The sequence below is a fragment of the Gobio gobio genome (genome assembly GCF_949357685.1).
Source record: "Gobio gobio genome assembly, chromosome: 24".
NCBI lineage: Eukaryota > Metazoa > Chordata > Actinopteri > Cypriniformes > Gobionidae > Gobio > Gobio gobio.
Window position 1 is genome coordinate 42,183,610 of NC_137120.1, and position 24,514 is coordinate 42,208,123.

General features: G+C 45.8%; 3 protein-coding genes across 3 annotated transcripts in view; 1 reads left to right on the forward strand and 2 right to left on the reverse strand.

The window, feature by feature from the left end:
* The window catches only part of cenpp (centromere protein P), a 111,627-nt gene extending 109,181 nt beyond the window's left edge, over nt 1-2,446 (forward strand). Inside the window, exons 7-9 of the mRNA XM_079808104.1 lie at nt 623-702; nt 841-932; nt 2,086-2,446. Coding sequence (XP_079664230.1) covers nt 623-702; nt 841-932; nt 2,086-2,204 — 291 coding nt within the window. The 3' untranslated portion in view covers nt 2,205-2,446. The remainder of the gene's footprint in view (nt 1-622; nt 703-840; nt 933-2,085) is intronic.
* LOC307120889 (uncharacterized protein) overlaps nt 1-24,514 on the reverse strand; it is a 678,898-nt gene that overhangs the window by 433,721 nt on the left and 220,663 nt on the right. The window lies entirely within an intron of this gene.
* The window catches only part of ippk (inositol 1,3,4,5,6-pentakisphosphate 2-kinase), a 45,856-nt gene continuing 23,610 nt past the window's right edge, over nt 2,269-24,514 (reverse strand). The window contains exons 9-14 of the mRNA XM_079808076.1: nt 23,374-23,632; nt 13,923-14,058; nt 12,659-12,761; nt 10,568-10,644; nt 4,907-5,823; nt 2,269-2,977 (exon numbers count right to left, since the gene is read on the reverse strand). Coding sequence (XP_079664202.1) covers nt 5,604-5,823; nt 10,568-10,644; nt 12,659-12,761; nt 13,923-14,058; nt 23,374-23,632 — 795 coding nt within the window. The 3' untranslated portion in view covers nt 2,269-2,977; nt 4,907-5,603. The remainder of the gene's footprint in view (nt 2,978-4,906; nt 5,824-10,567; nt 10,645-12,658; nt 12,762-13,922; nt 14,059-23,373; nt 23,633-24,514) is intronic.

Below are 24,514 nucleotides of genomic sequence, written 5' to 3' on the forward strand. Positions count from 1 at the left end.
TTGTAGCAATGTCATTTAAAAACATAAATATCTTGGTTACCGAGGAACAAACTATGTAAGTGAATGGGATCAAATGTTGAAGGCCATCGGGTCAGCCCTCAAACACTGAACTGGACTAGATCCAAAAGCAACCGTATGAACACAAATGCCACATTCCTACTAAAGTGGACCAAAAGAGGATCTGAGTTCTCTTTCAGGGACAGGGACAGTGTGAACGTGAAGAGAACTGGGTCCTTTTTCACTGGGTTCACCTCTTGGTCCACTTAAAGGAGTCAGAGTTCGGTTCTTTTCAAGAGGACCCAAGTGTGAAAACACCCTAATCATAGGGACTGATTGTGTGGCCATGTTTGAGCCTGAAAGCCCTATTCCTAAAGTTATCAGGACATTCTGGAAAATGTACATTTTGTGTTGCAAGAAAGAAGTCAAAGCTGGATTGGGGAGTAAATGATGACATGTTGTCCTCGATGCAGAAAGTCTCGGTGTTATGGATCAGATGCTATGATTCCTCTTATAATTGCGTAATCCTCTATGTCACCTTGGTCCAGTGTTTGGGAAGCAGGTTTGCTGTGGGTCAGATGGAATCGTTTAATTCCTTTAACACATGAGCGGTTTGTTTTGGCAGGAGAAGTATCCAGACGTGGTCAGCCTTCCAGAGGGATGCAGATCGGAGCTCATGGTTATACGCAGTCCTCAGCTGCCCGGGTAGGTTTCATCCGCTCAGAAGTGGAGAATGCAGTCCATAACTTTAGCTGGTTATCAAGGGTCCTGTACCTTTACACGGCTGCCCTGACTGATAGAGCACAGGCTGGAATGGAGAGTCAATGGCTGTGTGTTTTCCAGGATCTCCATGACCATACTCTGGAAGATCGACGTGTCTAAGGATGGAGTGTTAAAACCAGCGCTCGAGCTCTTGCTGAAAATGCCAGATCAGGGTAAGACGAGTGAAATATAGATTATATAGAGTTATTCAGCTTATTAACCTCTTAAAGGGTTAGTTCACCCAAAACTGTAAATTGTGTCATTAATGACTGAGCCTCATGTGGTTGGACACCCGTCAGACCTCCGTTCATCTTCAGACACAAATGAAGATATTTTATTATTTTATTATTCAGCTTATTAACCTCTTAAACACCGGAATGACATTATCAAGAATATACTTCTGAGCTCTGACCTCATCTGAAAGCTTTGAGTCTCTTCTTTCTGCATCACTTTTTACACACATTTACACTAAATTACTCAGGGATCATTTTCGCCTGGATTTGTCCGACCCAAATGTAAAAGCTTCACACACACACACACACACACACACACACACAATACTGGTGTCATTGTACAGGAAACCCTCTGAAGTTTCATAAAGCACGGCTAAAAGTGATAAACATGTGAGTATATGTTGTCTGAGCTGTAATAACCCCCCAAAAAGAGGCGCTTTTAGATTGTTTGGTTATAAATTGATTGTTGAAAGTGTGTAACTCAGGCCCTGTGTGTTCTAGCACCCTGCAGACAAAAACTAAACAAACGAATATTCGAATCCCGAATTTGAAAATCAAATACCAACTCATCGAACGAATATTCAGATATTCTGGTCTAGCCCTATAATCCAGACTAGACTCTGTTCTCCAGTGTTTTCTGTAATCTAGTGTTTACAGCCGGAACTGTCTGCAGGGTGCTAGAACACACAGGGCCTGAGTTACACACTTTCAACAATCAATTTATAACCAAACAATCTAAAAGCGCCTCTTTTTTGCTGGGGTTATTACAGCTCAGACAACATATACTCACATGATTATCACTTTTAGCAGTGCTTTATGAAACTTCAGAGGGTTTCCTGTAGAATGACACCAGTATTGTGTGTTTAGAGACACTGTGTGTGTGTGTGTGTGTGGGGGGGGGGGGGAGCTTTTACATTTGGGTCGGACAAATCCAGGCGGAAATGGCCCGAGGTTTTTAATAATCAAGATGTCGCCACTTAGCTATCCTAACGAGCATTGGTGGAATAAATCAAATGGACAGTCAGGGTTATGATTTGACTGCTACAGTATTGTCTTATTTTCTACTCAAACGATGAACTTGTTTTCCGAACAGCTCGAGAGATGGACAGTGAGAAAGTGCTGGAGAACGGCTCGGCTTATTTCCAGAGTCTGCTGCAGATCCTCGGGGTGGAAGCGTCAATCGAGGCCTTGATAACATCTGTGTGTGTGTGAGAGTGTGTGTGTGTGAGAGAGTGTGTGAGAGAGAGTGTGTGGAGTCAGAAAACAAGCCCACATTCATGTCATCAGAACTTCATATCTAATCATTTTATTTCATATAAACACCTGTACAATCACCCGTTAGGAACTACATATTGAAGCCATCTGTAAGTGTCAATCATCTGTTTACGCATGATACGCCCACACTGTATGCAAATATACATCATTAGACAAGAGCTAGAAAAATAAATAATTTTAAATACAAAATGTCCGACAGCAAAATCCACTTTGTATTGTCAAATAGTTAAATTTGAACATTAGATTCCGTCACAGAAGCTGTGATCTTCCTAATAACAGAATTAATGTCTATTCCTACATAGTGATTATAGATCTTTATTTCATTAGAAGAACACACTCTCTGCATCATTGGTTCATGAGGGGAACGATGTTAGAACTAAGGCAAAATACAGCAATGTCTGGTGTGGAGAAACCGCACTTAATACATCATAACACACGCCGTTGGACACGCGTGTTGGCTCACAGGTAAAGGCGTGTAATACTTGACACGGTTCACATTAAGACAGAAGGGGCGTGAACACAGTTTGGCAATGTTCATCTGTGTAAAAGTCAAACTCTTCACCTGATGAGATCCGGTCCACATCGCGGTGGAAGAGGTAAACAGAAGCTCGAGTATCAGGATCTTGTAACAGTAATATTCGCCCGCGCCATCTTTAGTGTCGCAGTTAAAGGGATAGTTCACCCAAAAATGAACATTAGCCCATGATTTCCTCTCCCTCAGGTCATCTGAGGTGTGTGTGACATTCTTCTCTCAGACGAATATAATCGGAGTTATATTACAAAAGTCCAGGCTAATCCAAGCATTAGAATTGGATTCATAGTTGCTCTGTTTTTGAAAAAAAGTGTGTCATATAACTGCTCCAGCGGCTCTGGGGTGTTAATAAAGGCCTTCTGAAGCGAATCAACGCGTTTGTGTGAGAAAAATATCCATATTTAAAACTTTATCAAGTAAACTTTCGGCCTTCCCTGTTCAGTTTCTGGAGAAAGTGTGTAAAGTTCTCCTGCGGATGGAAAGACTAACGCTCAGCTCCGCTCGTCATGACGTCTCACACACACACACACACTAACGCTCAGCTCCGCTCGTCATGACGTCTCACACACACACACACACTAACGCTCAGCTCCGCTCGTCATGACGTCACACACACACACACACTAACGCTCAGCTCCGCTCGTCATGACGACACACACGCATCTGGAGTTTCACTTTCAACATTCAACACTTTTACACAGAAGGCGGAGGCCGAAAGTTTACTTGATAAAGTTTTAAATATGGATATTTTTCTTACACAAACGCATCGATTCGCTTCAGAAGGCCTTTATTAACACCCCAGAGCCGCTGGAGCAGTTATATGACGGACAGATGCACTTCAAAAACAGAGCAACTATGAATCCAATTCTAAAGCTTGGATTAGCCTGGACTTTTGTAATATAACTCAGATTATATTCGTCTGAGAGAAGAATGTCACACACACCTCAGATGACTTGAGGGAGAGGAAATTATGGGCTAATGTTCATTTTTGGGTGAGCTAGCCCTTTAATTTAGCATCAACCGTCGCACTGCGGTTGGTTTCTCAGTAAAAGGCGCCTAACTTTGAATCAACACTGCCATTTCTGTGGCACAGCATTACTGAAAAACTCACTTCTGTGTTGTGCTAACAATGACGGCTGTGCTGTCCATCTTTGGCCGACTTATGAAACACATCTGGCTCTGCTAGCAATCACACATTTACACAAACACACCACTGAAGACAGGCTCATTTCACAACAGTCGAGTTTGAGCATTTGCGAATCCATTCAGCCGATCTCCGGGTCTGCCGCTTTTAGCATAGCTTAGCATAGATCATTGAATCTGATTAGACCGTTAGCATCTCGCTCAAAAAAATGACCAAAGAGTTTCCATTTTTTCGCATTTTCCGTCGGTCTTAGCACACGCACTGCAAAAAATGCTTTTCTTACTTAGTATTTTTGTCTTGTTTTCGGTCCAAATATCTAAAAAATCTTACATTAAGAAGCATTTACTAGACAAGCAAAAGTTTTTGTCTTGTTTTGGGGGAAAATAACTCAAAATTAAGAGAGTTTTTAATCTTGTTTTCTGTTTGAATTAAGATTATTTAGTTTATCCTATTGGCAGATTATTTTGCTTATTTTAAGCAAAAACTCCCATCATTTTGAGTTATTTTCCCCCAAAACAAGACAAATACTTTAGCTTGTCTAGTAAATGCTTCTTAATGTAAGATTTTTTAGATATTTGGACTGAAAACAAGACAAAAATACTAAGTAAGAAAAGTATTTTTTGCAGTGCGATGGAACGACAGAAGAGTCACATTTTAAAGAGGAGAAATATCAACACTCTTTGGTCATTTTTTGAGAGAGATGCTAACGGTCTAATCAGATTCAATGATCTATGCTAAGCTATGCTAACAGTGCAGACCCGGAGATCGGCTGATGGATTCGCTAGGGGAGACGGAAAATGAGCAGAAATAGTGGCGTGTTCCTGTAAAACGTGAAGGTCGCCTTTTTTCCGCTGCTGGGAATGAGTTCCTTTGGTTGTTTTCTAGTCTGCGATGTCAAAGACAACGAAGCGCAAAGACAGAGCAGTTGTGGATGGACAGGCTCAGCCGAGGTTAGCATCGTACAGCCGTCTCTCCGGGAAAATAAAGTGGCGTTTGACATGATAGGCTAGCTTTAAAGAAGATGAATGAATATTCAATCATGTGAGGTTTCTATACTCGACGTTCCGATATAAAGCACCGTAAATGTAGTCAGTCGTTCAGAAATGTTACGACAATAAAAACCGGCCAAGCTGCATAACGATTAGAGTCGGCCATTTTGATTAGGTTTGCAGTTGCATGAGGGTGAGTAAACAATGGCCAAATGCTGCTTTAGTGCAAACTCTTCTCTAATAAGACACTTGGATTGGTTTATGGCGGTCGAGGGTTACGCCAGGCAAGCGTTATAAAAATACACTTTCATTAGCGAGTCGTATCATTAGACTCGAGTGTTAGCGTAACCTCATTCGCTAGCATGCAACAGGTCTGTGCTCGTCAGTATGAGTTCTGCTACTGTAGGGTTGGAGGAGCTCGAGGGGCGGAGTCTAGGCCACTTTTGGCACACACACACACACACCTCCCGCTTGACAGCCAATGACTGACTGGTATTCTGTGCTTCAGGAGACCAGCCCCAGTGACATCATCACCCTCTAAAGAGAAAAACAAAAGGTCTTCCCGGCAACAGCCCACAAATCCCACTTCACATCGGGGAGGGCGGACCAGCAAAACAAAAAGAACAAAACTACACCGCCATCTCAGCCTCTCCTCAAGCAGCGATTGGCTCTCAGACCGCATGGAAGAGCAGCGTGCACTCCTTATATAGGCTGGAGGGGGGCGTGGCTTGTGTGGAGGGGGGCGGGGCTTGTGTGCTCCGCCGCAGGTAGTAGTTGACGATTTTGCTGTCCAGCTTGTACTGGTGAGGGATGCCTTCGTACGGTTTGGGGTCCAGATCCAGGATAGACACGGAGTAGGTGAAGCGAGGCTGCTCTAAACTCAACTGATCCCTGTGAACACAAAGAAGAGGGAGGTGAAGAAGAGGAAGAAGGAGGAGAAGAAGAGGAAGAGGGAGGTGAAGAAGAAGAAGAGGGAGGTGAAGAAGAGGAAGAAGGAGGAGAAGAAGAGGAAGAGGGAGGAGAAGAAGAGGAAGAGGGAGGAGAAGAAGAAGAAGAGGGAGGAGAAGAAGAAGAAGAGGAAGAGGGAGGTGAAGAAGAGGGAGGTGAAGAAGAGGAAGAGGGAGGTGAAGAAGAAGAAGAGGGAGGTGAAGAAGAGGAAGAGGGAGGTGAAGAAGAGGAAGAAGGAGGAGAAGAAGAGGAAGAGGGAGGAGAAGAAGAGGAAGAGGGAGGAGAAGAAGAAGCAGAGGGAGGAGAAGAAGAGGGAGGAGAAGAAGAGGGAGGTGAAGAAGAGGGAGGTGAAGAAGAGGAAGAGGGAGAAGAAGAAGAGGAAGAGGGAGGTGAAGAAGAAGAAGAGGGAGGTGAAGAAGAGGAAGAAGGAGGAGAAGAAGAGGAAGAGGGAGGTGAAGAAGAAGAAGAGGGAGGTGAAGAAGAGGAAGAAGGAGGAGAAGAAGAGGAAGAGGGAGGAGAAGAAGAGGCAGAGGGAGGAGAAGAAGAAGCAGAGGGAGGAGAAGAAGAGGAAGAAGGAGGAGAAGAAGAGGAAGAGGGAGGTGAAGAAGAAGAAGAGGGAGGTGAAGAAGAGGAAGAAGGAGGAGAAGAAGAGGAAGAGGGAGGAGAAGAAGAGGCAGAGGGAGGTGAAGAAGAGGAAGAAGGAGGAGAAGAAGAGGAAGAGGGAGGTGAAGAAGAAGAAGAGGGAGGTGAAGAAGAGGAAGAAGGAGGAGAAGAAGAGGAAGAGGGAGGTGAAGAAGAAGAAGAGGGAGGTGAAGAAGAGGAAGAAGGAGGAGAAGAAGAGGAAGAGGGAGGAGAAGAAGAGGCAGAGGGAGGAGAAGAAGAAGCAGAGGGAGGAGAAGAAGAGGGAGGAGAAGAAGAGGGAGGTGAAGAAGAGGGAGGTGAAGAAGAGGAAGAGGGAGAAGAAGAAGAAGAAGAGGGAGAAGAAGAAGAAGCAGAGGGAGGAGAAGAAGAGGGAGGAGAAGAAGAGGGAGGTGAAGAAGAGGGAGGTGAAGAAGAGGAAGAGGGAGAAGAAGAAGAAGAAGAGGGAGGAGAAGAAGAGGAAGAGGGAGGAGAAGAAGAGGAAGAGGGAGGAGAAGAAGAGGAAGAGGGAGAAGAAGAAGAAGAAGAGGGAGGAGAAGAAGAGGAAGAGGGAGAAGAAGAAGAAGAAGAGGGAGGAGAAGAAGAGGAAGAGGGAGAAGAAGAAGAGGGAGGTGAAGAAGAGGAAGAGGGAGAAGAAGAAGAAGAAGAGGGAGGAGAAGAAGAGGAAGAGGGAGGAGAAGAAGAGGAAGAGGGAGGAGAAGAAGAGGAAGAGGGAGAAGAAGAAGAAGAAGAGGGAGGTGAAGAAGAGGAAGAGGGAGAAGAAGAAGAAGAAGAGGGAGGAGAAGAAGAGGAAGAGGGAGGAGAAGAAGAGGAAGAGGGAGGAGAAGAAGAGGAAGAGGGAGAAGAAGAAGAAGAAGAGGGAGGAGAAGAAGAGGAAGAGGGAGAAGAAGAAGAAGAAGAAGAGGGAGGAGAAGAAGAGGAAGAGGGAGGAGAAGAAGAGGAAGAGGGAGGAGAAGAAGAGGAAGAGGGAGAAGAAGAAGAAGAAGAGGGAGGTGAAGAAGAGGAAGAGGGAGAAGAAGAAGAGGAAGAGGGAGGAGAAGAAGAGGAAGAGGGAGGAGAAGAAGAGGGAGGTGAAGAAGAGGGAGAAGAGGAAGAGGAGAAGCAGAAGCAGAGGGAGGTGAAGAAGAGGAAGAGGGAGGAGAAGAAGAAGAAGAGGGAGGAGAAGAAGAAGAAGAGGGAGGAGAAGAAGAGGAAGAGGGAGGAGAAGAAGAGGAAGAGGGAGGAGAAGAAGAGGAAGAGGGAGGAGAAGAAGAGGAAGAGGGAGGAGAAGAAGAGGAAGAGGGAGGAGAAGAAGAGGGAGGTGAAGAAGAGGGAGAAGAGGAAGAGGAGAAGCAGAAGCAGAGGGAGGAGAAGAAGAGGAAGAGGGAGGAGAAGAAGAAGAAGAGGGAGGAGAAGAAGAGGAAGAGGGAGGAGAAGAAGAGGAAGAGGGAGGAGAAGAAGAGGAAGAGGGAGGAGAAGAAGAGGAAGAGGGAGGAGAAGAAGAAGAAGAGGGAGGAGAAGAAGAGGAAGAGGGAGGAGAAGAAGAGGAAGAGGGAGGAGAAGAAGAAGAAGAGGGAGGAGAAGAAGAGGAAGAGGGAGGAGAAGAAGAGGAAGAGGGAGGAGAAGAAGAGGAAGAGGGAGGAGAAGAAGAGGGAGGTGAAGAAGAGGGAGAAGAGGAAGAGGAGAAGCAGAAGCAGAGGGAGGAGAAGAAGAGGCAGAGGGAGGAGAAGAAGAGGAAGAGGGAGGAGAAGAAGAGGCAGAGGGAGGAGAAGAAGAGGCAGAGGGAGGAGAAGAAGAGGAAGAGGGAGGTGAAGAAGAGGCAGAGGGAGGAGAAGAAGAGGCAGAGGGAGGAGAAGAAGAGGAAGAGGGAGGAGAAGAAGAGGCAGAGGGAGGAGAAGAAGAGGCAGAGGGAGGAGAAGCAGAGGCAGAGGGAGGAGAAGAAGAGGCAGAGGGAGGTGAAGAAGAGGCAGAGGGAGGAGAAGAAGAAGAAGAGGGAGGTGAAGAAGAAGAAGAGGGAGGAGAAGAAGAAGCAGAGGGAGGAGAAGAAGAGGCAGAGGGAGGAGAAGAAGAAGAAGAGGGAGGAGAAGCAGAAGCAGAGGGAGGAGAAGAAGAGGCAGAGGGAGGAGAAGAAGAGGAAGAGGGAGGAGAAGAAGAGGCAGAGGGAGGAGAAGAAGAGGCAGAGGGAGGAGAAGAAGAGGAAGAGGGAGGTGAAGAAGAGGCAGAGGGAGGAGAAGAAGAGGCAGAGGGAGGAGAAGAAGAGGAAGAGGGAGGAGAAGAAGAGGCAGAGGGAGGAGAAGAAGAGGCAGAGGGAGGAGAAGCAGAGGCAGAGGGAGGAGAAGAAGAGGCAGAGGGAGGTGAAGAAGAGGCAGAGGGAGGAGAAGAAGAGGAAGAGGGAGGAGAAGAAGAGGCAGAGGGAGGAGAAGAAGAGGCAGAGGGAGGAGAAGCAGAGGCAGAGGGAGGAGAAGAAGAGGCAGAGGGAGGTGAAGAAGAGGCAGAGGGAGGAGAAGAAGAAGAAGAGGGAGGTGAAGAAGAAGAAGAGGGAGGAGAAGAAGAGGCAGAGGGAGGAGAAGAAGAGGCAGAGGGAGGTGAAGAAGAGGCAGAGGGAGGAGAAGAAGAAGAAGAGGGAGGTGAAGAAGAAGAAGAGGGAGGAGAAGAAGAGGCAGAGGGAGGTGAAGAAGAGGCAGAGGGAGGTGAAGAAGAGGCAGAGGGAGGAGAAGAAGAAGAAGAGGGAGGTGAAGAAGAAGAAGAGGGAGGAGAAGCAGAAGCAGAGGGAGGAGAAGAAGAGGCAGAGGGAGGAGAAGAAGAGGAAGAGGGAGGAGAAGAAGAGGCAGAGGGAGGAGAAGAAGAGGCAGAGGGAGGAGAAGAAGAGGAAGAGGGAGGTGAAGAAGAGGCAGAGGGAGGAGAAGAAGAGGCAGAGGGAGGAGAAGAAGAGGCAGAGGGAGGAGAAGAAGAGGAAGAGGGAGGTGAAGAAGAAGAAGAGGGAGGTGAAGAAGAGGTAGAGGGAGGAGAAGAAGAGGCAGAGGGAGGTGAAGAAGAGGCAGAGGGAGGAGAAGCAGAGGCAGAGGGAGGAGAAGAAGAGGAAGAGGGAGGTGAAGAAGAGGCAGAGGGAGGAGAAGAAGAGGCAGAGGGAGGAGAAGAAGAAGAAGAGGGAGGTGAAGAAGAGGCAGAGGGAGGAGAAGAAGAGGCAGAGGGAGGAGAAGAAGAGGAAGAGGGAGGTGAAGAAGAGGCAGAGGGAGGTGAAGAAGAGGCAGAGGGAGGAGAAGAAGAAGAAGAGGGAGGTGAAGAAGAAGAAGAGGGAGGTGAAGAAGAGGCAGAGGGAGGAGAAGCAGAGGCAGAGGGAGGAGAAGAAGAGGAAGAGGGAGGTGAAGAAGAGGCAGAGGGAGGAGAAGAAGAAGAAGAGGGAGGTGAAGAAGAGGCAGAGGGAGGAGAAGCAGAGGCAGAGGGAGGTGAAGAAGAGGCAGAGGGAGGAGAAGCAGAGGCAGAGGGAGGAGAAGAAGAGGCAGAGGGAGGAGAAGAAGAAGAAGAGGGAGGTGAAGAAGAGGCAGAGGGAGGAGAAGCAGAGGCAGAGGGAGGAGAAGAAGAGGAAGAGGGAGGAGAAGCAGAGGCAGAGGGAGGAGAAGAAGAGGAAGAGGGAGGTGAAGAAGAGGCAGAGGGAGGTGAAGAAGAGGCAGAGGGAGGAGAAGAAGAGGCAGAGGGAGGAGAAGCAGAGGCAGAGGGAGGTGAAGAAGAAGAAGAGGGATGAGAAGAAGAGGCAGAGGGAGGAGAAGCAGAGGCAGAGGGAGGAGAAGAAGAGGCAGAGGGAGGTGAAGAAGAAGAAGAGGGAGGAGAAGAAGAGGCAGAGGGAGGAGAAGAAGAAGAAGAGGGAGGAGAAGAAGAAGAAGAGGGAGGAGAAGAAGAGGCAGAGGGAGGAGAAGAAGAAGAAGAGGGAGGAGAAGCAGAGGCAGAGGGAGGAGAAGAAGAGGCAGAGGGAGGTGAAGAAGAGGCAGAGGGAGGAGAAGAAGAGGAAGAGGGAGGTGAAGAAGAGGAAGAGGGAGGTGAAGCGTTCGCTAGAGAGCGGAGACAAACGTACTCGTCTTCTTCACAGGGGGCGAAGGTGATCATGATGGAGCAGTCTTTGGCGGTCATCGCGACTCGATACTGATGGACCTGGGAAGAGATGAGAAGCGGGAGAAGTTCAAATCTGCACAGTTTAAAACATATACCCCGATCAGGCCTAACCTCATAACACTGATGATCTGGGAGACATTAGGCTGCAAGTGAACATGTTGTCCTCAGAGTTGATGCGTTAGAAGCAGGGGCGCAACTACCCAGTGCAACAATTTTGGCCCCCTCCCAAATAAATAAATAAATAAGTGAGCCGGATATACACTCACCTAAAGGATTATTAGGAACACACACTAATACTGTGTTTGACCCTTTGGCCTTCAGAACTGCCTTAATTCTACGTGGCATTGACTCAACAAGGAGCTGAGAGCATTCTTTAGAAATGTTGGCCCATATTGATAGGAGAGCATCTGCAGTTGATGGAGATTTGTGACGGTGCATTATCCTGCTGGAAGTAGCCATCAGAGGATGGGGACATGGTGCTCATAAAGGGATGGACATGGTCAGAAACAATGCTCAGGTAGGCCGTGGCATTTAAACCATGCCCAATTGGCACTAAGGGGCCTAAAGTGTGCCAAGAAAACATCCCCCACACCATTACACCACCACCACCAGCCTGCACAGTGGGAACAAGGCATGATGGATCCATGTTCTCATTCTGTTTACGCCAAATTCTGACTCTACCATCTGAATGTCTCAACAGAAATCCAGACTCATCAGACCAGGCAACATTTTTCCAGTCTTCAACTGTCCAATTTTGGTGAGCTGGTGCAAATTGTCGCCTCTTTTTCCTCTTTGTAGTGGAGATGAGTGGTACCCGGTGGGGTCTTCTGCTGTTGTAGCCCATCCGCCTCAAGGTTGTGTGTGTTGTGGCTTCACAAATGCTTTGCTGCAGACCTCGGTTGTAACGAGTGGTTATTTCAGTCAAAGTTGCTCTTCTATCAGCTTGAATCAGTCGGCCCATGACCTCTGACCTCTAGCATCAACAAGGCATTTTCTCCCACAGGACTGCCGCATACTGGATGTGTTTCCCTTTTCACACCATTCTTTGTAAACCCTAGAAATGGTTGTGCGTGAAAATCCCAGTAACTGAGCAGATTGTGAAATACTCAGACCGGCTCGTCTGGCACCAACAACCATGCCACGCTCAAAATAGCTTAAATCTCCTTTCTTTCCCATTCCGACATTCAGTGTGGAGTTCAGGAGATTGTCTTGACCAGGACCACACCCCTAAATGCATTGAAGACACTGCCATGTGATTGGTCGATTAGATAATTACATTAATAAGAAATTGAACAGGTGTTCCTAATAATCCTTTAGGTGAGTGTATATAAATATATATAAACAAATTTAAAATGTCACAAATTGACAAACATTAACATTATGATCGGATTCCAACAAAGAAACGAAAAGAAAGAAAATAATCTGTATTTTTATAATGATTTCAAGTAGGAACCGGTTCTCGATGCCCAATACTGTTGCTACTAAACATTCTAGAGCTCTTTAGTAGATTTATGATAATCTGTCTTATTCTGGGTTTTTTTTTTAAACAAAAGTAAAAAAAAATGTATTGTACCATTTTATTGTTGTTGTATTTTCATTAAAAATAGGCTAATAACGATCAAAAAAATAAACATTCGTTTGAAAGTAATTAAAGAGGAAATTATGCGCCGCCACACAGCACAAACGCTTCAGAAATGCTTTGAGGAGCACAAATTCCCCAGATCTCAATCCAATCGAGCAAACAAGTCCGATCCATGGAGGCCCTGCCGCACAACTTACAGGACTTAAAGGATCTGCTGCTAACATCTTGCTGCCAGATACCACACCTTCAGTGGAGTCCACGCTCGATGTGGGACCAACACAATATTAGGTGTTCATAATGTTATGCCTGATCGGTGTATATAAAACACAATTTTTATAATGAACACAAAAAAAAAATGTAGGGTGGGAAGATTCTTAATTGTCACCAAAACAACATCACAATCCAAATAATAATTTTTAAAAGGTGAAACCCAAGCTGTACATGTCGACCTAAACTCATGATCAGTCTCACCTTCCCGACTGCATATTCCACCGACCCATCATCCTCAGCCGGGCCAGTCTTCACTGAGTCCATGAAGCCCTCGTTATACGGCCCATCGATCTGCAGCCGGCTCCTGGGGGACATGATCACATGATCATCAAGATGAGGTGGCCAATGAGGAGCCCCATGTGGCTGCAGTGCCTCATTACTACATTAACTAACACACACACACACACGTCTTTTGCGCCCCCTAGTGTTCATATCATCTTCCAGGAGACTGTGATGTATTCTAACATGTTGTGATTCTGTTTTCTGTACATGTTCCAGAGCCTCTGGTGTAGATAGAAGTGTGGATCTGAAACTCTGAACCCTTAATCGTCCCTCAGGGTTTACGTTTGAGTCCCTTGTGCTCAGATAGACCCCAAACTTTTACAGAGCGATTGCATAAGGAAATATACATTTTTTACATGGAAAACTATATATCATTTTTTTAATTTACTTCTCAACTATACATTTATGCTGTGTTTTTGTGGGTATTTGGTAGTTTTTTACCTATTTACTACACAAATACTTAACTATGTCATAAATTGGCTCATTAAAAATTATTTCTTTATGAAAAAATCACTTGAATGATGATCTTAAATAAATATAAATAGTTTTTGGACATTGCTCTGTGTGTCAGGGATAGAATACCGCCATCTGTAGGTTTGTGGAAAAACTTTAGGAATTATAGTTAAAGAGAAAGAGAGAGTGCAATGACCACATTATCCACTAGAGGTCCAGAGGGAAGCAGAAGTTAAGCTGCCGTTCATCTTTCTTTTATTTGCCCTTTTCTCTCTCTTTCTCATGACTGTTCCATTTGTGCTCTAGTATTTGTCCTTCATTTATGTATGGAATTTTTTTCAGATTTATGCCAGTTTTGTTGATTTTATTTGCCAGTTTCTATAAAAATGCTCTCTGTTGCAGTCACACTTTGTGTTTATGCTCTAGGACCAGATCTTGATATAAATGTAGAAATTTTCAGATTTATACTGGATTTAGTTCTTTTTTTTTGACAAAAAAAGTGAAAACATTTTTCATTCATTTTCAATGTGGGGTCAATCTGACCCCGAGGGACTTAAACGGTAAAACATTTTTTACACACCTTTAGAACAACCAAATCAAGGCCAGATTTTGTGTGCATGTTTAGATTATTTAGTTAAAGTCCCAGAGTCTCATGGCCCTGAGATGAAGGGAACACTTTTTAAAAATGGACGAGAAGTCCAGTGGGGTCAGCTGAAGGGTCAAGGGTCACCTCTCCTTGGGGAACTCCTCCAGATACTGCTCCACACGCTTGAACAGAGGGTAGATTCCCTCAATGTCCAGGTTATCCAGCATCTGCACTTGGAGGATTTTAGAAAGGACGCTGTCTTTCGGGAGGCCGTGGTTACCTGGGAAGATATGCAAATGAGGTTTACAGTTACTGTCATATATATCAGCAATAATCTGGCCTTAAAGCTCAATGTAGTTTACTCCAACAGTCACTACACAGCACTTGGGCTAATGTGATCCCCTTTTCCAGCAGAATGAAGCGGTGCTAGTTCTGAGAGCCGGTTAGCCTCGGCTAGAGAGCGGCCACAGAGCCAGGCTCAGGCTGTGTCTGCACTGCTCATGTGTGGTGGGGTTATAGCGCCCCCTGGTGCGATGGCTGGGTTAGTGCGGTTCCCAACCCTGGAGCCCAAACAAGCGGAGACGCTAAAGAGACGGGTCTCAGTCCACTTCCAGACCAACTCTGGTGCGGTTCCACTGATATATGAACACAACACAGACCAAAGACATGTGAACCAACCCAAAACAGGACGTGATGTCACAAGTTACGCTACGACGTGGAGAGATCGGTGTATCCTAACGGCCATTTTTGTTTAGTTCTCTGGCCATCTCACTCTCTCTCACTCTCTCTCTCGCTCTCGAAACGTAGCCTAACTTTTTGGCCTACATGTCCTGAATAATGAGAGGCTAATGATGCGTTCACACCAGACGCAGTTTCCCGATGTCAACACAAGGGGGCGGCTCTAGACTTTAGGGAAACATTAACACACCAAAAGCAGAACGAAACAGAGAAACTCGCAAACTCTGAACAAATGTGTTTACTGGCTGAGTGTCTCGATCACATGACCACTCAACAGCCAATGAGAAGCGCTCGAGTTCGGCCCAGAGGTCTGCGGTACGAGCGGCACATCTCTCAGTTATTTAACCGTGTAACCGTGGTAACACTAACCGTAACCGTGGTAACACGAACTGTAATCAGGGTAACACGAACTGTAACCGTGGTAATTTATCAGAAATGTAGGTTAATATCTAATTTTATTTTATTTTTAATGTAGACATGTATTAAATGAGTAATAAAGGCCAAATTACAGAATATTTTTGTCATAAACTTGCAGTTTTGTGCGTTTGTATTGATATGTTTATAGATATCATAAAGACATTCTAGATATAGAAATAATATTTTTTACTTTTTGCCTCGTGTGCACTGCTAAACATGCTCTTATTTAGTGTTTTAGTCGTTTCTAGTCTAAATATCTAAAAACTCTTAAATCAAGATGCTTTTACTAGATCAGTGAAATGACTGAAGATATTTTGTCTTGTTTTCTGGAAAATAAAATGAAATTGAAGTGAGTTTTTGCTTAAAACTAGCAAATATATCTGCCAATGGGGTCAGAACAATAATCTTGCTTCAGTCCCAAACAGAAACCAGATTATTTTTCTAATCCATTGGCAGATCATTTAGTTTGTTTCAAGCAAAAACTCAATTCATTTTGATTTTTTCCCCTGGAATCAAGAGAAAATATGTAATTTCCCTTAGTCAAAGCATCTTGATTTAAGAATTTTTAGATATTTGGACTAGACGAAAACACTAAATAATGCATGTTTAGCAGTGTGGCTTTACCTGTGCTGATCTCAATAGAGCACTTATTAAATTTTAATAAGAATAAAGTTCTAACTCACTAATAATATTTAAATTTCACCCATTAAAACTTTCTGGTTGATGAAAGTTTTCCAGATATTGTTAAATATCTATAAATGCACATCTGTGTCTCATCACAAGCTACTGTCAGCTCAAGCTTTCGTCAAATCTGTCATGTTTACAATAAACAAACATGTTTTATAGAAATATAATAGATATAATAGAGAAGGAACCACAACCTCCAATCTGACCCCTTTAGATGAGTCTGGATTAAGCCATCGCTCGTGAAGAGCCTCGGATAAAACAACTCGCCAATCATATCGTTTCCATCAGCGATACATATCGTCACTAGGGTCGGGAACCGTTCACATTTTAACCGGTACGCAACGGTACCTTTTTTCGGTACTTTAGGGATTTACTTTAATAACTATAAAGAACCTGTAAGTCATGTATAGAAGTGTTCTAGACATTATGCCAGAGCTGCCCTGCTCTCTGTCTGCCAATGTCTGTGGTGTTTGATTACTGTAATATTTACTATAGTAGGCTACTAGCTACTTCAACTTAATTCATAAAAACAACCATATTATTTTATTATTTTTATTTTCATTTCTATGAAAATATTTCCCACAAATTGTGCTGTGTATTTTACGGTAATCAACTGAAGACATAAGACATTCATTTAATTTATCTTTTAATTTAACTAACTTTTTTGTCACTGAACAACTGAGCTTTATACGGTTAAAATTAAAACATTAAAACAGAAAAATGTATTTATTACTTAAAAAATAAAGTTTTGATTAATATTATTACATTTGTGTTGGTATTATTAATTGAGACGTATCTAAATTCTACTGTGATGTATTTGTCAAGATAAACCGGACGTTTATTTTGAGGTGTTGACGTTCCTTTGAGTTTCTGTGTTTATGATATGACAGTAGTTTTTCTCAAATGAAACGGTGAAATGCTCTTAAAGTGACTCTCAGTGGCTCTGGAGATGACGTTCATGCGTTCATGTCCTCATATGAGAAGCAGAGACGGAAACACGCGACCGTTGTAGTGATAGTGAGTGTGTGTGTGTGTGTGTGTGTGGTAAACTGTGCTTCCACCGCATTCATTCGCACAGAGACACGCAGGACCAGTATTTAAATAGTCTTTTCACGGTTTAATATTCACAGACACTCGTCTATATCACCAGATGTGTTCTCAGGTACCGAAATTTGGTACTGATTGATTTAATGTGAATCGGTACTTGGTAGTACCGACTAGGGATGTGCGGTATACCGGTACTGGAAAAATACCGGTATATATTTTATGTCAAACGGTACGATATCATGATTTTGCTCATTTCGGTATATGCTGCTGTTCCGAAGTTCACCGCTAGGTGGCAGTGCGCTACCCAAACTGACGCGAAACCGGCAAATGTGGCAACAGAACAAAATGAATACAGCAGTTGAATCTCACTCAACACGCACAAAACTCATTAATAAAGAGAGGAGTAGACGTGAAATTTGGAATTACTTTGCTTATAAAACTGCTGAAGAACCATCAAACCTTGCCAAGCATCGTCACTTAATTCCTGACTGAAGACATTAAGAGATCGACAGGTGAGGGCATCATTCTAACGATCTAATTTAGACATTTTTCTTTTAACACTGATTAACGCACATACATAAGATCGTATCGTTTAAATATAAAGAAATCTCCAGCGTTTGTTTCAACCAGTGACGTTTAGATTTCATAATATTTGCACGCACACTATTGCACTATTTACATCCGCGAAAGACATAACCGACTGTGTTTATGCGACTACTCACTAAAGATTGACATTTGACATCATTTTGTGTGTATTTGACTGAGGAAAAAAACTTAATTTGGAATGCGCGAGCTCTTTAGGCTTGTGTGTGTGTGTGTGTGTGTGTGTGTGTGTGTGTTTGTTGTTGGCATGAGCGCAAAGAAAACTCTCTCAGAGCTCTCGTCCCATATGTATTATGGAATGCTATAAAATCGCTTGCATGTTCAGATTGGCGAGGTTTAAAGAGACGTGGGCAGTGATTTCCGTCAGCTCCCGAAACGGAAGCGAAAGTGTTGAATCTGAGCGCGCAGATGCTTTATAGCGCAGGTGCGATGTCTTTTGAAGCCAGAAGCAGTTTGCTGATTTTGAGAGAATGGAGACGCGCAGTAATGCTGAAATTACTTACAAAAAAAGTTTCCAAATGACTGATTGATGTGATAATCTTTGTTGATTAATTTAATAATAAACATTTGCGGTAATTTTCCGCTTCATAAACCCAAAACTTGCCAGAGTGAGTAAAATTATGCGCAATACCCGCATCAAAATTCAGACCCTGTGCGGTATCGATTTAATTTCGGTATTAGATTGTGGTTCCGTACCGAAGGCAACATTGTGGTATCGAGCCATCCCTAGTACCGGCGTAATTCAGTTGATGCCCTTAAAAGTGCTGAGTTCGGTACCCAACCCTACTCGTCACGTGTATATGTATCGCGATATATCGTTGCCCCCCTTCTGCTGCTTAAGAAGCACTTCTGCTGGTCCAGAGCTGTGCTTTGGGAAGCGGTCTGAGACTAGGCTCTGGCTCTGAGGTGTGAGAGAGTTTAGCTCTCCTTCAGTAGTTAGCAGTGGCGGGTCTGAGACTAGGCTCTGGCTCTGAGGTGTGAGAGAGAGTTTAGCTCTCCTTCATTAGTTAGCAGTGGCGGGTCTGAGACTAGGCTCTGGCTCTGAGGTGTGTGTGAGAGTTTAGCTCTCCTTCATTAGTTAGCAGTGGCGGGTCTGAGACTAGGCTCCGGCTCTGAGGTGTGTGAGAGTTTAGCTCTCCTTCATTAGTTAGCAGTGGCGGGTCTGAGACTAGGCTCTGGCTCTGAGGTGTGAGAGAGTTTAGCTCTCCTTCATTAGTTAGCAGTGGCGGGTCTGAGACTAGGCTCCGGCTCTGAGGTGTGTGAGAGTTTAGCTCTCCTTCATTAGTTAGCAGTGGCGGGTCTGAGACTAGGCTCCGGCTCTGAGGTGTGTGAGAGTTTAGCTCTCCTTCATTAGTTAGCAGTGGCGGGTCTGAGACTAGGCTCTGGCTCTGAGGTGTGTGAGAGAGTTTAGCTCTCCTTCATTAGTTAGCAGTGGCGGGTCTGAGACTAGGCTCCGGCTCTGAGGTGTGTGAGAGTTTAGCTCTCCTTCATTAGTTAGCAGTGGCGGGTCTGAGACTAGGCTCCGGCTCTGAGGTGTGAGAGAGTTTAGCTCTCCTTCATTAGTTAGCAGTGGCGGGTCTGAGACTAGGCTCTGGCTCTGAGGTGTGTGAGAGAGTTTAGCTCTCCTTCATTAGTTAGCAGTGGCGGGTCTGAGACTAGGCTCTGGCTCTGAGGTGTGAGAGAGAGTTTAGCTCTCCTTCATTAGTTAGCAGTGGCGGGTCTGAGACTAGGCTCTGGCTCTGAGGTGTGTGAGAGAGTTTAGCTCTCCTTCATTAGTTAGCAGTGGCGGGTCTGAGACTAGGCTCTGGCTCTGAGGTATGAGAGAGTTTAGCTCTCCTTCATTAGTTAGCAGTGGCGGGTCTGAGACTAGGCTCTGGCTCTGAGGTGTGTGAGAGTTTAGCTCTCCTTCATTAGTTAGCAGTGGCGGGTCTGAGACTAGGCTCTGGCTCTGAGGTGTGAGAGAGTTTAGCTCTCCTTCATTAGTTAGCAGTGGCGGGTCTGAGACTAGGCTCTGGCTCTGAGGTGTGTGAGAGAGTTTAGCTCTCCTTCATTAGTTAGCAGTGGCGGGTCTGAGACTAGGCTCTGGCTCTGAGGTATGAGAGAGTTTAGTTCTCCTTCATTAGTTAGCAGTGGCGGGTCTGAGACTAGGCTCTGGCTCTGAGGTGTGTGAGAGAGTTTAGCTCTCCTTCATTAGTTAGCAGTGGCGGGTCTGAGACTAGGCTCTGGCTCTGAGGTGTGTGAGAGTTTAGCTCTCCTTCATTAGTTAGCAGTGGCGGGTCTGAGACTAGGCTCTGGCTCTGAGGTGTGTGAGAGAGTTTAGCTCTCCTTCATTAGTTAGCAGTGGCGGGTCTGAGACTAGGCTCTGGCTCTGAGGTGTGTGTGAGAGTTTAGCTCTCCTTCATTAGTTAGCAGTGGCGGGTCTGAGACTAGGCTCCGGCTCTGAGGTGTGTGAGAGTTTAGCTCTCCTTCATTAGTTAGCAGTGGCGGGTCTGAGACTAGGCTCTGGCTCTGAGGTGTGAGAGAGTTTAGCTCTCCTTCATTAGTTAGCAGTGGCGGGTCTGAGACTAGGCTCCGGCTCTGAGGTGTGTGAGAGAGTTTAGCTCTCCTTCATTAGTTAGCAGTGGCGGGTCTGAGACTAGGCTCTGGCTCTGAGGTGTGTGTGAGAGTTTAGCTCTCCTTCATTAGTTAGCAGTGGCGGGTCTGAGACTAGGCTCTGGCTCTGAGGTATGAGAGAGTTTAGCTCTCCTTCATTAGTTAGCAGTGGCGGGTCTGAGACTAGGCTCCGGCTCTGAGGTGTGTGAGAGAGTTTAGCTCTCCTTCATTAGTTAGCAGTGGCGGGTCTGAGACTAGGCTCTGGCTCTGAGGTGTGAGAGAGTTTAGCTCTCCTTCATTAGTTAGCAGTGGCGGGTCTGAGACTAGGCTCTGGCTCTGAGGTGTGAGAGAGTTTAGCTCTCCTTCATTAGTTAGCAGTGGCGGGTCTGAGACTAGGCTCCGGCTCTGAGGTGTGAGAGAGTTTAGCTCTCCTTCATTAGTTAGCAGTGGCGGGTCTGAGACTAGGCTCTGGCTCTGAGGTGTGAGAGAGTTTAGCTCTCCTTCATTAGTTAGCAGTGGCGGGTCTGAGACTAGGCTCCGGCTCTGAGGTGTGTGAGAGTTTAGCTCTCCTTCATTAGTTAGCAGTGGCGGGTCTGAGACTAGGCTCTGGCTCTGAGGTGTGTGAGAGAGTTTAGCTCTCCTTCATTAGTTAGCAGTGGCGGGTCTGAGACTAGGCTCTGGCTCTGAGGTATGAGAGAGTTTAGCTCTCCTTCATTAGTTAGCAGTGGCGGGTCTGAGACTAGGCTCTGGCTCTGAGGTGTGTGAGAGAGTTTAGCTCTCCTTCATTAGTTAGCAGTGGCAGGTCTGAGACTAGGCTCTGGCTCTGAGGTATGAGAGAGTTTAGCTCTCCTTCATTAGTTAGCAGTGGCGGGTCTGAGACTAGGCTCTGGCTCTGAGGTGTGTGAGAGTTTAGCTCTCCTTCATTAGTTAGCAGTGGCGGGTCTGAGACTAGGCTCTGGCTCTGAGGTGTGTGAGAGTTTAGCTCTCCTTCATTAGTTAGCAGTGGCGGGTCTGAGACTAGGCTCTGGCTCTGAGGTGTGTGAGAGAGTTTAGCTCTCCTTCATTAGTTAGCAGTGGCGGGTCTGAGACTAGGCTCTGGCTCTGAGGTGTGAGAGAGTTTAGCTCTCCTTCAGTAGTTAGCAGTGGCGGGTCTGAGACTAGGCTCTGGCTCTGAGGTGTGTGAGAGAGTTTAGCTCTCCTTCATTAGTTAGCAGTGGCGGGTCTGAGACTAGGCTCTGGCTCTGAGGTATGAGAGAGTTTAGCTCTCCTTCAGTAGTTAGCAGTGGCGGGTCTGAGACTAGGCTCTGGCTCTGAGGTGTGTGAGAGTTTAGCTCTCCTTCATTAGTTAGCAGTGGCGGGTCTGAGACTAGGCTCTGGCTCTGAGGTGTGTGAGAGTTTAGCTCTCCTTCATTAGTTAGCAGTGGCAGGTCTGAGACTAGGCTCTGGCTCTGAGGTGTGTGAGAGTTTAGCTCTCCTTCATTAGTTAGCAGTGGCGGGTCTGAGACTAGGCTCTGGCTCTGAGGTACGAGAGAGTTTAGCTCTCCTTCATTAGTTAGCAGTGGCGGGTCTGAGACTAGGCTCTGGCTCTGAGGTATGAGAGAGTTTAGCTCTCCTTCAGTAGTTAGCAGTGGCGGGTCTGAGACTAGGCTCCGGCTCTGAGGTGTGTGAGAGTTTAGCTCTCCTTCATTAGTTAGCAGTGGCGGGTCTGAGACTAGGCTCTGGCTCTGAGGTGTGTGAGAGTTTAGCTCTCCTTCATTAGTTAGCAGTGGCGGGTCTGAGACTAGGCTCTGGCTCTGAGGTGTGTGAGAGAGTTTAGCTCTCCTTCATTAGTTAGCAGTGGCGGGTCTGAGACTAGGCTCTGGCTCTGAGGTGTGAGAGAGTTTAGCTCTCCTTCATTAGTTAGCAGTGGCGGGTCTGAGACTAGGCTCTGGCTCTGAGGTGTGTGAGAGTTTAGCTCTCCTTCATTAGTTAGCAGTGGCGGGTCTGAGACTAGGCTCTGGCTCTGAGGTGTGAGAGAGTTTAGCTCTCCTTCATTAGTTAGCAGTGGCGGGTCTGAGACTAGGCTCTGGCTCTGAGGTATGAGAGAGTTTAGCTCTCCTTCATTAGTTAGCAGTGGCGGGTCTGAGACTAGGCTCTGGCTCTGAGGTGTGAGAGAGTTTAGCTCTCCTTCATTAGTTAGCAGTGGCGGGTCTGAGACTAGGCTCTGGCTCTGAGGTGTGTGAGAGTTTAGCTCTCCTTCATTAGTTAGCAGTGGCGGGTCTGAGACTAGGCTCTGGCTCTGAGGTGTGAGAGAGTTTAGCTCTCCTTCATTAGTTAGCAGTGGCGGGTCTGAGACTAGGCTCCGGCTCTGAGGTGTGAGAGAGTTTAGCTCTCCTTCAGTAGTTAGCAGTGGCGGGTCTGAGACTAGGCTCTGGCTCTGAGGTGTGTGAGAGAGTTTAGCTCTCCTTCATTAGTTAGCAGTGGCGGGTCTGAGACTAGGCTCTGGCTCTGAGGTGTGAGAGAGTTTAGCTCTCCTTCATTAGTTAGCAGTGGCGGGTCTGAGACTAGGCTCTGGCTCTGAGGTGTGTGAGAGTTTAGCTCTCCTTCATTAGTTAGCAGTGGCGGGTCTGAGACTAGGCTCTGGCTCTGAGGTGTGAGAGAGTTTAGCTCTCCTTCATTAGTTAGCAGTGGCGGGTCTGAGACTAGGCTCTGGCTCTGAGTGAGAGTTTAGCTCTCCTTCATTAGTTAGCAGTGGCAGGTCTGAGACTAGGCTCCGGCTCTGAGGTGTGAGAGAGTTTAGCTCTCCTTCATTAGTTAGCAGTGGCGGGTCTGAGACTAGGCTCTGGCTCTGAGGTGTGTGAGAGTTTAGCTCTCCTTCATTAGTTAGCAGTGGCGGGTCTGAGACTAGGCTCTGGCTCTGAGGTGTGAGAGAGTTTAGCTCTCCTTCATTAGTTAGCAGTGGCGGGTCTGAGACTAGGCTCCGGCTCTGAGGTGTGAGAGAGTTTAGCTCTCCTTCAGTAGTTAGCAGTGGCGGGTCTGAGACTAGGCTCTGGCTCTGAGGTGTGTGAGAGAGTTTAGCTCTCCTTCATTAGTTAGCAGTGGCGGGTCTGAGACTAGGCTCTGGCTCTGAGGTGTGAGAGAGTTTAGCTCTCCTTCATTAGTTAGCAGTGGCGGGTCTGAGACTAGGCTCTGGCTCTGAGGTGTGTGAGAGTTTAGCTCTCCTTCATTAGTTAGCAGTGGCGGGTCTGAGACTAGGCTCTGGCTCTGAGGTGTGAGAGAGTTTAGCTCTCCTTCATTAGTTAGCAGTGGCGGGTCTGAGACTAGGCTCTGGCTCTGAGGTGTGAGTGAGTTTAGCTCTCCTTCATTAGTTAGCAGTGGCGGGTCTGAGACTAGGCTCTGGCTCTGAGGTGTGAGTGAGAGAGTTTAGCTCTCCTTCATTAGTTAGCAGTGGCGGGTCTGAGACTAGGCTCTGGCTCTGAGGTGTGTGTGAGAGTTTAGCTCTCCTTCATTAGTTAGCTGGTCAAGGCCTCACCGTTGCGGAGCAGGTCTCTGGGGAAGGGGCTGGCTTCACAGTGCCTGCTCTCCGACATCTTCCTGGGCTCCCCCGAGCGGTTCGAGTCCCCGCCGCTCAGCAGGGCGGAGCAGATCACCTGGATGAACTCGTTCAGGACGGCTTTGCCCCGCTGGTGGCCGTTATAATGGGGGAAATAAGGCCAGAGGTGCTGAATCAGATCATTCAAGTCGGGTTGCTGCTTGGCGTCATCCTTACAGCTAAATATCAACTCCCCACCCTGAAAAAAACACAGAAACAAAACATTAATGCAACCTTTTCTACAACCCCAAATCAGAAAAACTTGGGACAGTATGGAAAATGTTGCCCTTGTCCTTTACTCACTGAAATTCCTCCAGATTCCTTGAATCTTTTAATTATGTTATGCACTGTTGAATGTGAAATATCCAAATCTTTGAGGAACATTGTTTTTAAACATTTCAATAATTTTCTCACGTATTTGTTGGCAAACTGGCGATCCTCGGCCCATCTTTGCTCCTAAAGGATTAGACCTTTCTTGGATGCTGCTTTTGTACCAAATCATAATTACAATCACCTGTTGACATCACCTGTTTCAAATCACATCATTATTGAACCATTTTACCTCATTACTAGCCCTAAATTGCTCCTGTCCCAACTTTTCTTGAAATGTGTTGCAGGTCTGAATGACAGGAAAGGATGCATATTTACAAATGACATGAAGTTGACCAGACAAAACATGAAATATTTTGTGTTCATATTGTCTGCAATGAAATACAAGTCAAAGTAAATTTAGAAATCCCTTCTTTTTTTTTTTTTTTTGCGTTTTCCATACTGTCCCAACTTTTTCTGATTTGGGGTTGTAATCAAGCTAACCTTCTTTTAGCTACATTTTAATATTCTTTTATCAAAGTTGTAAAATAAGCATCTGGTTTGCTGGGCTGAGGGGTGTAAGCGATTTACAGTGTGCTAAAAACTGAAGCAGACGCGTCTCCATCGCCCCCTGGTGGCGGCTCACAGTATAGATCATAAACCTCGCCATGTAATCGAGAAACTAAACAATCAAATTACACTATTTTACAAAGATCGTTTGTCATTTTAGGTAGTTATCATCACGCTGATGCAAGTTCATAGTGGGACATTG